General features: G+C 39.5%; 3 protein-coding genes across 5 annotated transcripts in view; 2 read left to right on the top strand and 1 right to left on the bottom strand.

The window, feature by feature from the left end:
- LOC108900553 (ephrin type-A receptor 6) overlaps positions 1-5,755 on the top strand; it is a 188,157-nt gene extending 182,402 nt beyond the window's left edge. For both annotated transcript variants that reach the window (XM_051070334.1, XM_051070323.1), the window contains 4 exons: positions 437-586; positions 1,809-2,002; positions 2,376-2,525; positions 3,391-5,755. In XM_051070334.1, the coding sequence (XP_050926291.1) occupies positions 437-586; positions 1,809-2,002; positions 2,376-2,525; positions 3,391-3,505 (609 nt within the window). In that variant the 3' untranslated portion in view covers positions 3,506-5,755. The remainder of the gene's footprint in view (positions 1-436; positions 587-1,808; positions 2,003-2,375; positions 2,526-3,390) is intronic.
- Positions 5,756-6,721: 966 nt separating this feature from the next.
- LOC108900569 (ADP-ribosylation factor-like protein 6) lies at positions 6,722-9,219 on the top strand. Of its 2 annotated transcripts, XM_051070369.1 has the most exons (7): positions 6,722-6,844; positions 7,234-7,295; positions 7,408-7,476; positions 7,572-7,666; positions 8,097-8,226; positions 8,864-8,919; positions 9,183-9,219. In XM_051070369.1, exons 1-7 carry the CDS (start codon positions 6,722-6,724, stop codon positions 9,206-9,208), a joined length of 561 nt encoding a protein of 186 aa, XP_050926326.1. In that variant the 3' UTR covers positions 9,209-9,219. The 2 variants fall into 2 exon arrangements, with proteins under 2 accessions (XP_050926326.1, XP_018557211.2); XM_018701695.2 differs by lacking the exon at positions 9,183-9,219 and having other exon boundaries at positions 8,864-9,113.
- Positions 9,220-9,550: 331 nt separating this feature from the next.
- Positions 9,551-15,593, bottom strand: LOC108900567 (F-box only protein 47). The gene is given in 12 exon segments (XM_051070350.1): positions 9,551-10,093; positions 11,145-11,250; positions 11,252-11,305; positions 12,067-12,209; positions 12,351-12,500; positions 12,943-13,116; positions 13,464-13,572; positions 13,936-14,010; positions 14,524-14,600; positions 14,744-14,905; positions 15,042-15,247; positions 15,502-15,593. Coding segments are annotated over 11 exon segments (1,332 nt in total). The 5' UTR covers positions 15,223-15,247; positions 15,502-15,593; the 3' UTR covers positions 9,551-9,992.
- Positions 15,594-15,920: the final 327 nt, after the last annotated feature.

Below are 15,920 nucleotides of genomic sequence, written 5' to 3'. Positions count from 1 at the left end.
GTCTGAGCCCACAGTGACCTCCATTTCCTGGTTTGTATTGAGGTTATTGTGCGAAGGAAATGCTGTGTTTACGGTTCCAGGTTTTACTTTCTGCTCCACACGAATGTGAATCCAGCATCCATGTGAAATCTACAGGGGGGGAAGTGAAAGGTGAGATGAGGTCAGGTCAGGTGAGGCAATAAACAGAAATGGTCCAGTTTAAGGATTTAGAAAAGGAGAGCGCTTGTGGCCACCGTATTTATGGAATATCAGAGGTGTTGTATGTTAAAAATGGTTCAGCATGCAATTGAGCACATTTTCATAGCAACTCTCTTCAGTCGCAGCTCTGCTGGAAAACAGTATTTGCACTGAGGCCACTGAGATGCTGCAATAATTTTTTTAATGAAGTATTGGATGCTGTACCAAATAAACCTTATTTTTGTATGTGTTGGAACAGGGTGGTAAGATCCCAATCCGATGGACAGCACCTGAGGCCATCTCATACCGGAAATTCTCCTCAGCCAGTGATGCGTGGAGTTACGGCATTGTCATGTGGGAAGTGATGTCATATGGGGAGCGGCCATATTGGGAGATGTCCAATCAGGATGTGAGTATTGTGGTCATCATGAGTAGTAGTCTAAAAAACATCATCATTGGCCTTCAAAATGTCCAGCTTGTATATTAGTACGTGTGTAATTGTACAGCGTAAACACAGAGAAATATGAAGACGTGACCTCAGTGTCTTCAATGGTTTAGTACACCAGGATCAATCATTTTCTACCAGTGCATCTTTTGAACGCACAGTGCCTCTGAGAGAAAGGAGGTTAGGAACGGAAATGCTGGTGAGATTCACCAAAAGGATGAAAAAGATGAGCAAGAGGGAACAGAAAACAGCTGTAAAGGTCAGAGGTTCAGAGGACTTCGGTCCAGTAGAGGGGGGGCTTAAAGATGTGGATTCAGTGTGCCTGAGAAACCCACTGATCCCTGGGCTGTGGTCAGGGATTGGAGGGACCACGGAGAAAGCAGATCCATCCCTCTCTCCGCTGAGTGTGAAAGCTCCACCGTAATCCCTTCAACCCCTTACACACAGACACATACACATCTATACACACACACACGTCCACTAAGGTCCCAGGGTTTGGGGGAGGATTTGGGAATTGCTTAGAAGTCCCTTCCAAGGCAAAAGGCCGGCCAAGCTGCAAAACCAGCCTTATACTTTCTCATCCTGGTCAGCCACTTACCACTGCTCCCTACAAAAATACAGGTGTCTACTCTCCCACAGAACCACAGGTATGATTGGAGATACTATATGGACTGGTTGTATACTGATACTGTATGACTGCATACTGTACATTTGGAAACCCATTGACAGTCCACACCAGGTTTGAGCACAAGTTGCAGATCAAGTTCACATTTATTTGTACTACACAGGATATCAAACATCAAAGGAGGAGGTTATGGTGAATAATAGAAGATTATAAAAAGCAGTAAATGTGATTATGCTTCCTGTTTAGATGTTTATTGTTCTGTTTTCTTCATCAGTTATTTCCCTGATTTATGGTGTGGATCAAGTGAATAATCATTCTCTTTGCTGCAGACAGAGCTAATATTAATGTGACTTAGATTTTAGAAATGTATAATTGTCATACCATGCTAGCAGCATTATTAGTAAGCAGGCTAACATGCTAAACTAAGAAGGTGAATATTAATAAGGTATGACATTATCTTTTCAATCAGATATATCAATTCTTATGTTAATTTAATTATTCCACAGCAGCCATCTTCCACATTTAGATATCACCCTTCATCACGTCCGACTGTTTCTCCAGGTGATTCTGTCCATTGAAGAGGGCTACCGGCTCCCTTTACCAATGGGCTGCCCCGTGGCCCTGCACCAACTGATGCTGCACTGCTGGCAGAAGGAGAGGAGTCGTCGGCCCAAATTCACAGATGTTGTTTCCTTCTTGGATAAACTGATCCGCAACCCCAGCAGCCTGCTGCCACTGGTAGAGGACAGTCAGAGGTAAAGCAGTGAGGATTTCATAGTATCCCTTAATGCATTAAACTGTAAATGTGCTGTAGGCTGATTTGAGTAGAAGTGACATGGGACCACATTTGTCAAGCATCTGTGGGAGTACTTTTACCTCAGAACAGAACTTGAGAGTTAGTAGAGTTACAATAAACACTGAGTTATAACAGGACATCTCTTCAAAAACCAGTCGTAGATAGGATGACTTTTCTTAATTAAGAAACTGCTTTCACTCCTACACCTAACAGTAACACTGTTAGTGTCACTCTGAGAACTTTGGGCCAGTTATACCAGTTTTCCAACTCTTTAAAAAATAAAGACGGGATCTGACATTAGCTGGGGGGTTTTTTGTCATTTTTTGCATCAGTCTACCAGAGTCTTCGGGGGAGGAAATGGACTACCCAATGTTCATCTCCGTCGGTGACTGGCTGGACTCCATCAAGATGAGTCAGTACAAGAGCAATTTCATGGCTGCAGGCTACAACACATTGGATTCTGTGGCCGGGATGAGTATTGAGTGAGTAGAGCAGCCTAAACATAACTATTATTAAATGTCAGGAAACCATATAGGAGCTGTCTTTGTAGCGGCAGTGTTGATTTAAAAGGGGATTTAAGATAAGATAAGATAATCCTTTATTAGTCCCACAATGGGGAAATTTACAAAAACTTAATAGTACACAAGAGCTGCCACAACAGGCTGCGACTCGTGCAGCGCCATCTTTAAAGGGGTGCTCCGCTGATCTTTTTTATAGAGTTTGCACTGTTCAGACTGTGGATGTCTTCTGTGACTCTGGAGATCTTTCAAGAGTCTGAGAAAATTACCCTGACCATGTCATGATGATGCAATCAGTTTCACTGAGTTTGTATCAGTTTCAGTCCAGCAACAACCAATCAAAAAAGGAGAACCAAATCCAAACTGATGAAGAGATAATTACCTTATCAATACGTAAAATACAAATTGTCCATTAGATGGACAATGCAGAATAAGCAATTGTAAAAAATAAATAAATAAATTGTTTCAGATGTTATAGAGTTTGTGCCCTTTTTTGATTGGTTGATACAGCTGGGGTTGTAATATAAAGATGTTCTATTTCACATTATTAGTAAATTATCAAAATGTTGTGGCTCAAATAAATTCAGTGTACACATGTCTCACAATGATATAAAAAAATTGCTAGAAAAGTGCTAGAAATGGAAGATAATTTTGTTTATCCTCACTTAGCTCTTGTGTTACTGAGGATAAAGAATCAGGGTCAAAGAGTATTTGAAGTGTGTAGTAGCCTGCATGGCTCAGAACGTCTCCATCCAAGTCCTCACAAGTATAGTTAAAGTGTTGCGTGTGCGTGTGTCTGCGCATTGCGTTGTGTTTCCCCTTGATCTAGAGATGTGAGGCGTATTGGCGTGGGGCTGATCGGCCACCAGAGACGGATCACCAGCAGCTTACAGACCCTTCGCCTTCAGCTACTGCACGAACAGGAGAAGGGTTTCCATGTTTGAGGACACCCATCAACGCAACCTGGGATTGACAGATAGATGGACCAGACAGAAGTTAAGTCTAGACCATAGGACAGACAGTCTACAACCTGTGCCTGAGTCTTACCCCTCATACAGGAAGTCATTGGACAGACTACCACAGCAGACTACCCCGTGGTCTCCCTCACACCCAGTAGTATCAGACTTTTTTCTACTATACACCCCATAACCCACTATACCTGGTTATGTCAGACTATTGCAGCCTGATAGACTTTACAGACTGGCCCAGGCCCTCACTTAGGGGAATGTAATGCCTTGTTGCAGCAGCAGTACTTTGTGTGTGGAGCAACAATATCTAGAGATGTAGATTTGCAAACATAATTTACTGAATCTTTTGACTCTTTTATCGTTTGTTCTTTTCTCGCTCCGAGTTATGTGCTCATGTAGCTGCTATCAGGTGTGCAATCAAAATGTTTTGTCTTTTGAAAAAAATATCCTCAGTATTTTTTCTGTTTATTTTGGAGTTTAATAATCTATCTTGAAGGTATTATTTGCATTGCTTTAGTTTACCCTCTCTCCAGAGAATCTTGTACGCTAATACTTGAAGAAAGAAGCAAGAAGCAAGTTATGGCGATTTCTTGAATGTTTAAAAGTGTATAGACAATTAATCGATAATTATTATCATAACCTAATATCTATTTATGTGCAGTCCTGTATGTGAAAGCCCTAGTAAATCTGGATTTTATTTAAAATGTTTTATTTATTTAAGATTTTTATCCAACTCAGCAATACAGTATTATGCAGTCACCTCAGTATCTCAGAGAGAGATGACAAATTGTGCAATGAGAGAACTCTTGTTGACATAAACATGAGGCTCACACGACACCATCCACCTGTTTTTTATTGTCACATGCTAAGCTTGCAGAACTGGATCGGTTGCCTTCAGATGAATAACCATACAAGTCTATTCTGACAGTTTTTAGCGGCCAGTGAACTCACAATTGTGTGATCAGCCTGATTTTTTTGGGATTGAGAATGTTATACATTGCCTGAAAGTACACAATCTCCACTGTCTTAACATATGAATGTTCACAGATCTTAGTTACTGTATAGATAGGAGGCGTTTGAAATTGTCTGGAAACTTAACATGGACTTCTGTGTTTTTTCAGAATTTGCTGAAATCCTTTCATACACATCTGTTGTTTCTTTTTGCCTAGAGAACACCAATACAGGTAGTGTTTTGCACTTCTGGGACGAAGTAAATCTAAGATGTCAGAGCAGCATGATCCATCTCAGGTGTGAAGCTACCAGATGGATCTCAGAGAGTACAAATTCTACTCTAGTCTGTGCTTACATTGTGGTCATATAAAAGTTGTGGCTTTTGTGGCAATTTGGCAAGTCAGTGTACATAAGTGTAGTCTTAAGTGAAAACAGTTGGGTCTGCAGTAGATGATGTCATGTATTCAGATGTTTGCCATTGAAATTGTTTCTTTTTTCATTCTCTAAGTCAGTCGTGATAGGAAGTTATGTAGAATATGTAACTGGTTAGCTGAGTCGGAAGCAGGAGAAGTTGCTAGCTGATGGAAACAGGTGAGAGAAGACAGCGTTCTTAGTTTTGTGTGGTCAGGACAGAGTTGTCAGGCAGAGATTAAATAACTTTGAGGAAGGAAGAGAGGGAATGAGCATTAACAGCAGCATCCTAACTCATCATATGTCATTCTGACATCAACAGTGACAAACACACACTACACACACACACTGACACACACACACTGAATGCCTTACAGTCTGTTAACCATGCAAGACAGAAACACTTAAGAGTAGTTCATAAGTTTCATTGCAGTCACAGGACCTAGCCATTAGTTTGAGTTGTATTCCATATTCTAGAGGACAGCCGCCCCTCTACAGCTGTGGTTTTTAATACAAACTGGGGCACAATGATAATGTAAAAGGCAAACTGGATCAAGAGATCTGTGCCTTTCAGTCACAGCACAATTATGCATCCAGGCCTTCAGGATTAGGAAAGGTGCACGCACACATATTTGCACACACACGTTCACAGTCACCACCCCTCTACAGAATATGGAGAATATCAGATGCTGTTTGTTTAGCATGTTCTACTGCTGAGCAATGTTAGAACGTTCTTTTGTACAAAGTACAAGTATACTTATAATTCTTGTATTTTATTTTTCTATGATTTCCAAAGAGATGTTGTAGATCTTGCACACTGTAAGAAGCGAATATTTATTTGCAAATAAAGATGAACAGTTCTGGTGGTTGACTGCTCATTTCATTTTGTTTTGTTACCACTTTGTCACTGGATCAGAGTGTTCCCTCGTAGACAGAGTCAATGCTGCAACCAGGGCCCTATCTCTCCTCACCTCACTGAGGACTGAAACATTAGCAGTGGAAGTCCACTCAATAGACATGCCTTTATTTGAGAGGCTAGCCCATGCTGGTTATAACTTACATAAAATTGTACATGTAAACAATAACCAAAAGATGGAGCTGTTGGTCCATCTCCAGAGCTGCCATGTGAATCCCTAGTCATTATGCAAATTTAACCTTAGATACACAATTCAAAGAAAACCCAAACATATGGTGAAAACACATATTTTCCATTTTATTTCACCTTCCAGGGCTTATAATGTGTTGGTATATGAGTTTAATGTGACCTCTTTCTTATTTTGCCATGACATTTATATGTGTATTTGTGCATATTATTTCTTATTTGTTGAAGATTTACTGTAATACTCTGTAACAGATGGATTGAATTAGATGGTGAAACACAGACTGACATAACAGACTGAGGCAATTATTTTGGAAGCAGAGGATGCTGGAGTTGCTGCTACTGCTGCTGCTGTTGTTGCTGCGTATCCATGTGTCTTCAAGGGGCCCATTGTAATAGCGGGGCCCCCTCCAGAGAGGTAAGATGCTCTGGAGCAATAAATCAAATGCATCAGGGTGGGGGGCCTGGGAAGCTCCACACTCCATGATCAGGTCACCGGGTGGTTCACAAAGCTTAATCTGCCCTAATAGGATTACCTGTCACAAGCTGGGATGCCCAGGCGGCATCTCAGCTCATGACAGTGTTCTCGGCAAGTGGGAACACACTATGTTTTATCATCAGTGTTTGCTTTCATGAGCTTTTGCAGATCTAGTACATTTAATTACCAGTAATCAGACCATCTATGGGGTGATGTGTTAGAAATTTGAATGGTGTAGAGGCAATCGAGTGTAATGGGGCTGCTGGATAAACTGTCGGGCTGGCTCGGCCTGAGGAAGAAAGAGGTCAACGTCTTGTGTTTGGGACTTGACAACAGTGGCAAAACCACCATCATCAACCAACTGAAACCAGCTAATGTAAGTACACGACACTGGGCTTCACTGTGAGTGCTATTTTAATGTCTTGTTAAAAAGGGTATGTATTCCTGTGATGTCGATCCATAGGTTTGTAATACACATACATCTTTTCTAACACCTTGATAATTTGGGATAAATACTGTGAGAAGGCCCGTCAAAATCTCCTTTACTTCACTGCAATCATTCACTGGTTGCTTGTTTTCAGCACTCGAATCATTTAGGCCCATTGTCAGAAGAGTGGAAACATGCTAGTCAGGTAAAGCCCATATTATACTTCCTTATATTATCTCCTTGTTGACATACTTTTGCCATTACTTGTCTGTTTTTGTGTGTTTGTGTTTGTGTTTGTGTATGTGTATGTGTATGTGTATGTGCGTGGGTGCATGCAGATGCAGGCACAAGAAATAGTCCCAACAATTGGCTTCAACATTGAAAAGTTCAAGAGTTCAAGGTAGAATTCTATAGACATTTATAATGTATTTTACAGAAATGAAAGTAAAAATGATACTGCAGCAGGAAGCATCATTCTGACCTGATCTCTCTCTCTCTCCCTCTGTATTCAGCCTGTCATTCACAGTGTTTGATATGTCTGGGCAGAGCAGATATAGAAACCTATGGGAGCATTACTATAAGTATGAAACACATACTGTGCCTGTCACTCATCAAGTATTAAAACATATTAGTGTGACTGTGTGTCAATTATAATGTCTGCTCTTGTCCTCCTCAGAGAAAGCCATGCCATCATATTTGTCATTGACAGCAGTGACAAACTGAGAATGGTTGTTGCCAAAGAGGAGCTCGACACTCTTCTCAACCACGAAGGTACAAAATATCTGGATTCTGTCTCACTCATTTTTGAAAAGACACATTGTGGATACAGTTTCCTGTCTATGCAGCCTGACACGTTTACAATATCTGCATGATACAGTAAAAAATGTATAGTTGACTGCAGGATGCTCTGAAACGTAAATAACATGAATTAGATTTACTGGTATTTATGGAGCCCACCTGGGGTCACCTGAGGAAATAAAAAAGACCCATGTGTCTCTCTCTCTCTCAGCTGACCCCAATTGGTATTAGCTGTATCCCATTGTCTAATTCCAGAGTGTTCAACTATCATGGAGGGCTTAAAGTTTGTATCTGTCTTAAAACCCCATCTTTGAATAAACTCTACTAACAAACAATATTGAAATATTCTTATCTTGCTGTTGTCTGATAACTCACTGGTCTACATATCTGTCTTATTATTCAGACATCCGCAGCAAAAAGATACCAGTATTGTTCTTTGCTAACAAGATGGATCTGCGGGATGCCATGTCCTCTGTCAAAGTCACACAGATGTTGTGTTTGGAGAACATCAAAGACAAACCCTGGCACATCTGGTAACATGTCTCTCAAATTTCTCCATACAGGCTGCACATTGTCAGAAGTTCCAGTATTTAATTCACTTTACAGTACTCATGCAGTCCTACAGGTCCTGCTGTGCCATTCATGTGGCCATATTATTGTAAAATATTCCCCCTGATTAAGTGTTTCTAAGCAAAGGAACAGGAAGTCCATAACCTCCAGAAGCATTGTTCAGTAGTGCTGCAGGAGTCATTTAAGTGCTAAACAGCTACTGAAGGAAGTGGATTAAACTGACTGAACTCAGCCAACTCTTGTCACTTCCCCAACCACAACAATTTGTGCTTCCATATTTACAACTTAAAGTCTTAAACAAAGACAATAAAGTAACCAGGTTTGTTTATTCTCCTGTTACTTCCTGGATCTGTATCCAAAGTCTGTCCTTTTCCATGGCCCATAGGTTAAAAATTAGTAGGAGGCACAGCAACGTGCAGTTATTGAAAAGCCTGGCTCTTTTATATACATGTGTTTTCCACCCTGTTTACTCATTAGACAGATGGAAGGCAGATGGATTAAGAGCTAGACTGCTTTAAACATCCAGCACCCAAGAAAAGTCATGAGAAAGTGAGCATGTGCCACAAGGAGATTAACTCCTCAACATCTTATTTTTTTCAGCGCCAGCAATGCTATCGAGGGAGAGGGCCTCCAGGAGGGGTTGGACTGGCTACAAGGTAATCTGTCTCCTAAGTACATGAGTGAATTTCAGTATCATTGTTCAAATGTTGTTTGCATCCAGTCTACTGCCCTTATTAAGACGTGTTTTTCTCTTCTTTTTTCACCATACTCACAGAACAAATTGCACAGTAAGTATTATCATGTGAAGTGATTGTGGTCCATCTCTCCGGATGGATTAAACCTGTATCCAAACACTTCACCAGTCATGTACGGAGAGAGCACAAACAAGGTATTTTCTGTTTTTTTTTCCTCCTGCCAGATCATATCAAAACAATGAACACATGAATGACTGAAATGCTTGGGATCATGAACGCACAGCAGATGTGGTAAACTGGATCTCCTTCACCCCTTGGAGTATTCATCTCAAATTGATGTTGTAGGCCTTTAAACTTCAACGTCAAATACCCTAGTACTTCCTGCTATTAATGTGACACCATGTTTCTTTAACAAAAAAAAAAAGAAAGAAAGAAATATGCTAGTAGTATAATTTGTATATGACTACTCTGTAAAGTAGTGCTTAGATGTGAATGCAGTCAGAAAATATTCTTAATACTACTTCTGTACACAATAATATTTAAACATTTTTAATAAAACAGTATATTTTATATTTCATAACACATGCTTTCTTAATTTATTCAACTTATTATTATTGTATCACAACTATTTTTACACACAGAGGTTCGATGTGAATTCATAAATAGTGTCAAATAAATATTGTTACTGTTAATGCATAAATATTAAATACTGCTTATAAAAACAATTACATCCAAGATGTTTCAAGAAGAACAAGTTTTTAAAACTTTGAGTGAAATATAACATTTGTATAAATAACCATGCTGTTTGGTCAAAGTAATTAAACATGCCTATTTTCAGCCAGCAAATGCAATGTTGTTTAAAGCATTGAGTGAACTGTCAACCAGATTCAAAGTCAAAGCTACCATGACACCTCTTCCCATGTTGAAATCTTGTTGTAAAGGTCTTAAGTTACTTCCCTTCATCATTGGTGTTTGTTTCCTCCCCAACTGTTCCCCCTCTCCTCCTCACCCTGTCACTTTGATCTGCATCATTCCTATTTCAGGGACATGTGGAGTAATTTAGTGTGGAAGCGAGCACTGGAGTCCAGGAGGATACTCAGGGTCCGGAAAGTCTCCCTGTCTTCAAGTTGGTTCACTGGAACACAATTTAATGACATTATTGACTTTTTATATAGATTTTAATATGTACCAGAGATACCTCTCCAGGACTTTAGAAACTACTGTGTTAAAAAGAAATCTGGGAAGGGAATATCACTCTGTGGCTGAACTGTTCACAGTTCATAGACACTTGCAACCCATTGCTCATTGTTCAGCTGTAAAAAGTCACTAGCCAAAAGGTTTGGGAACCAGTGGTCTAGAGAATACAAATTCATGTATACATGTTCAGTATGTGGGTAGTGGCAGGAATTCCAATCTTCACACTACAACTACAAACAATTCTCCCAATCTTCTGTCACTCACTCTGAGACAAAAACCTGCTCCAAATTGCTCCATGGCAAAGCTTAAAACAGGTTGATTTTTGTCATTTATCAACATTAGTATTGAGTTAAACAGTGTACTTAATGGGGCTCTCACTTGTGTGACTGGCCATTAGCATGTGCAAAAATGAAAGGATGCATGCAATCAGAGGCAAATGAAGGTTTGCTCTAGGTGACAAGACTGAGACAAAAACACATCCACTTGAGCTGAAAATGTTTTCAATAAAATAAAAAAAAGGATTTCCCAGTACACACCATCTGAGGTGTCACACACATACAAACACAGCCACCCATCAACACACAAACTTTCAAAACAAACTGCTACACACTGCAGGCAAAGTTTTCTCTGCTACAACTCAACCAGGCTTACACATACCCAGAATACAACTGAATATTTTCTCTCTACAATATATACAGCATGTGTATTGTATCCATACAGTAAATAATATATTCATTTACAAATGTACATCACACCATCTGTAAATCTCATTCAGTCAACCACTATTCATATTGTTTTATGTTAACCATTAAGATCATATTATGACTGAAATATCAAAATATTGTGGTATTATACTGAAGAACCTGTGCTCCCACAGGTTCATGTTCTCTATCTCAGTTTGTCTAAGATGTATTTTGGGTATTGGGACAAGACTTAAGAACTTAATGGAGTAACATTCAGACTCAATGCAAAAAACTGCTGCAACTTACTTGCTACAGAAAACTCAAAGATCTCCTTGGTGATTTCTGAGAATATGTTCTCCAGCTGTTGGATGAAGCAGAACCTTTCAGGACCTGTGCTGAAGACCTTGTAGACCCTGCTGCACTAACTTCACCACCCAGCTCATGTGATAGCCATCCTTCTCACACACCTGTGGGTGAAGCCATACAAATCAGAAAACTGAATAAATGTTTTCAAAGCTTTAGTTAATAAAACATCTTTAAGTAATAAAATTGACAATTAGAAGTTAATAATTATTTGAAATTTTTTCACCGTGCTTAACTGATATAGCTTTTTCTGACTGCAAGACAAAATGAACAAGACTGTTGGTCAAGAAACTTCAGTCAAAATCAGGGAAATAAAGCAAAGCTGTTATAAAATTAGATTGTAGTCTCTTGAATTAAAACTGTTATGGCGCCCCCATGAGAAGATAACAAAAGAACTAATGAAACTCAGAACCATGGCCAGCACAAGTGGCTCTTAAAGCCCACACATGGCAGTTTGGTCAATATAGACTGATAAAAATTAGGTATACTGAGTCTGTTGTAATGAAAGGGAGATCTGTATAACCTATGTCCCTTTCTCCCTCTCTCCCTAGTGCATGTTGGGCCCGTCTCACCCCTGAGCCTGTACAGAAATGAGCTGGCGTGAGATAGCAGGGATAGCAATGAGTTATTATTCATTTCATATTCTGTCTCAAGTTAATCTTGGATGCTCACCTACCCTGAATCTGTGTTTCATCTAATATTAATCTGTTATACAATTATTATGCAGCCTGACCACACCACAGCTAATCACAAAAAAGAACTGATTCAATATCTGATTTTAAATTTAACACCAATAATGGTCCAATATACCTCACTAATCTCACTGAGACTCTGCAGCTGATGATGAAATAACTAGTACTCTCACCAGTATGATGTAGACGATAAGTCTGGAGATCTCCAGGTGTCGTCCATTCAGGGCCTTGTTGGCTAGAACAGTGAAGCAGAGGTTGCGGCCGCACAGCACCAAGAGACGAGCCACATTCTCCACATGCCATGGATGGGGAATGACTGGACATGGTGAAAAAGACAACCAAATATAGTTGTGATACAATAATTGCATAGTTTTTGTATTATTAGTTTTTATATTATTATAATGGCATTAGCTGATTGGCGAAATAATAACACTTGAGAACCACTAAACTATGATACCAATGAGCTCCTCCAGGATTGCCAGCACGGAGCCTGTGGTCCAGCCTTTGACTTCTAGTTTACCGAAAAGCCGGAGGATGGCCCTGGCCAGGTCCCACAGAGCACTGTGAGGCAGCCCCCTCTCCACCAGGTCCTGCCAACCAAGAGTGCCTGAGTGTAGAGAGAAATTCATTCATTGATGTGACACTTTTAAGGCAATCTCAGAATATAATCTATTTGTATGCTTTCATTCTAACTGTGTGTGGTTGCTCAAAACTTTACAAAGAACATTCTAATCAAATTTCAACATATTTGAACATAAATTATCAACCACAGCCAAAATGGTAGCAGTCTTTTTTTTTTTTTGCTGATGTCAAATCTGGTGCAGAGAGCAATTTATTTCAGGGTGAAACTCATGACAAAACTCTAATTAATTGAATTACAAATGTCAAATACAGTCTAATCATGTTCTCAGGGTTTAAGTATAACAAGTTAAGAAATGGTGTTCTCAGCAAAACAAAAATCAGTTCAATAAATATGTTATCATAAAGTCATAAACAAAAATCCCACACTCTGATTTATTTTAAAATGGTATGTGTAAGAGTTATCTTACCGTCAGGCTGCAGAGGTCCATAGAGGATGAACAGTAAGTGTGCTTGGCTGACTATGGGCCAAGGTTTCAGGAGCTGAATTAGCCAGAACTGACACTGTGGCTGCTTTGGCCATGGGTCCAACAGAACCTGACGGCAGAAACGGCGGATCTGCAGCTCCTGGTGCCATCTAACCCCTGACAGCAGCCATACAGACAATTAACATGTTTTTTTATATCATGCCTCTTGAGACTTTCAAAAGGCTAAACAGTAAAAGGCCTGACTAGTCTGTCAATTCACTTTACCCCTCTGCTCTACTCTTAGCTCTCTCTCTTCTCTGTTATGATTTTATAACCACTAAACTTTAAACTAACTCAGATAATCATGTGCATCTCTACCTCCATTGCCCGCCTCCATTGGATCTGAGCTACAGAGAATGAAATGAATGATCTACAAATATTATACTGGACATAGTGGGTTAAATGGAAAGGATGATGTTCTCCATGATGGATTGTTTTCCATTCCAGACACTGCAAACACACACCTGGCTTTGTAGTGGTAACTGCCTCAATTTTTTGCAGCAGGTTTGTGAGTTCACACAAGAAGTTGAACCCTCTGTGGCATTCCAGCTCACCCCACCCTGCCATTAGTGTCTGTGAATAAACATAACATCACTGAATACTTTTATTTCATAACTTCATTTCTCTGCTAAAATGTTTTTCCAGTTCTGGGTAGGGACACAAAGGCAAGACAAAGAGTCATAGTGAGCATAATAAATTCAGTGTTTCAACCTGGAGTTGCTTCTTTAAGGTTTTATAGGTAATGACTTATTATAACGGTGTGATCTAGAGTGTGTGTGGTGTTATGCAGGCTATTTCATCTCTTCTGTGCCTGGTGATACACTTAAGCATGACACTTTATGGGGCTGTTAGCTGTATCTGATTTGCGATTTCCTTTAATTACATTCACAGATCAATTTATTTACTGAATTTCTAGTCTTTATACAAGTCTCTCACCTGGAGGAAGACACCATAGCTGGAAAAGCCAATGCAGTCTGCAGCTAAACACTGTTCCAACTTGAAGCAGGGAATCTGAAACAGATCAACAGGACAACTTTGTGAGATTGTGCCTGTTCAATCCAATCTGTTACCACTGATAAATATTGGGATGGAACAATATATTGTTTTGGCAACTATAACACAATGTTGGCTTTAATGTGATGTAAAAAGGCAAATTAGGACCATCATGATACTCTACATTAACTATTTCACTGCTTAGTAGACAATGGAATTTAGCTTTTTGTATATAATATTTGTGTGTATTTTCTCTGGTTTTTAAAGATGATGTGAAGTCACTGTCTTTCTGTCCAGCTAAAACAGTAGATAAGTGCTGCGTAATCTATCTGATGAAAATGCGTACCTTATTAAAATCATTGCCAAGTATATAGGAAAAATCTGAGATATTGCGATGTCATCCCAACTAAATATACAAAATTAACTTGCAATACACTGTCTGGCTCTGTTCCCCAATCCTATTAAAAGAAGAGACTAAAGCATCTAATATATCACAATATTCTGTTTTTGTTTGTTATCTCCCTCTCTTACCTGTGAAAACATGCCAGAGAAAAACTTGAGCCTTTCCTTTGTTGGTAGCAACAGGGTACATCTCTTGAACAGTAAACCTGAGACAGTGAAAACAAAAGCACATTACCAGACAAAAAAAATCAGTCATCTTCTGCTCTCTCTTAGCCTAATGGCATACCCCTAGTACTGTGTGGTGATCATACTATACAAGACATTCAGCAAAATATAAACTGTCACTTGCCCAGGTTTCTGTAGTGTTCAATTGTGGATCTCTGCTCAGGGCGGGTGGAGTGGTGAAAGCCTTGGATGATCATTTTATTCTTCCAGACCAGGGTGGAGATGTAGTCCACAACACATTTAGTGATTTCTTTGGACACCATGCTAAACACACTGATCTCTGGCACTGACAAACACAAACGTTTTCTATCACAAAACACTGCATTTGCCTTAATGAACCTATTACAGTGCAATGTTGAAATCAAAATTTCCATTTAGTTCATATATGTTCATATGTTAAAAGGCCAACCAGTTACACTTACCGGACAGGTTATCCAGGATCATGCCAAACACTTCTGGCGGGAGCCCGTGAAAGAAGCTGGTGCTGGTGATACACTGGCTTCGGGTCATGATGGTTCTGGTTGGACGAGGAGTCCTCTTGTATGGCTGGGACTTGTGAGCCAGTGTAGACTTCCCAACATTTCTGGAGGCCTTCCTCACCATTACCGTCACCACTGTGTTAACTGCACTGAAAAAGATAACGCAAATTTAACCTGGAGGTAAAATAAACGTTGAAGCTAACTTAGCTAAAACTCAGACAGCTTCACTCCCTGGTATCGAATTAATTATGCTAATGCTAGCCAAAAGCTAACCTAGCTAGCGTTAGTTACACTGAACCTCTGACAAACTCTTCCTGGGTAAGTTGCAACTCTATAAACGTCTCCATTTATGTTGTCACCGACAAAAACACATAATTAAAATGAATAAATAAACGTATCTTACCAATATTAATATCTTATTGGCAGGTAATATCAGCAATAAAGGTCAGGTCAGTTGTGCGTTAGCTTGTCTTGCCTTTGGTCTTTGATGACAACGTCACAATGGCGCGAAATAAAAACTACTTTGCAGACAATAAAGTAAACGCGAGTCTCCAAATGAAGAAAACAAGTTTTCAGATAGTTTAAAGCGTATCCATAAAATGCATTATAACAAATAAGGCTAAGTATTTAAAATGTCACTCAAGTAACACTAAAAGCAGATATTATAGTTAGCCCTGTTAGCTGTGGCTACTTTCTGGTATTAGTGTATGATGTATTAATTTCTAATATGTAGTATAGGAGGTCAGTATTATATACAGTAATATTTAATGTGTAATTTCATGGGTGATAATGGTGAAAAAGTAGTATGCTAACCGTCAGACT

The sequence above is a fragment of the Lates calcarifer genome, linkage group LG1 (genome assembly GCF_001640805.2).
Source record: "Lates calcarifer isolate ASB-BC8 linkage group LG1, TLL_Latcal_v3, whole genome shotgun sequence".
Lineage (NCBI taxonomy): Eukaryota > Metazoa > Chordata > Actinopteri > Centropomidae > Lates > Lates calcarifer.
The sequence above is the reverse complement of the archived record's forward strand: the minus strand, read 5'-3'. Positions and strand labels throughout refer to the sequence as shown.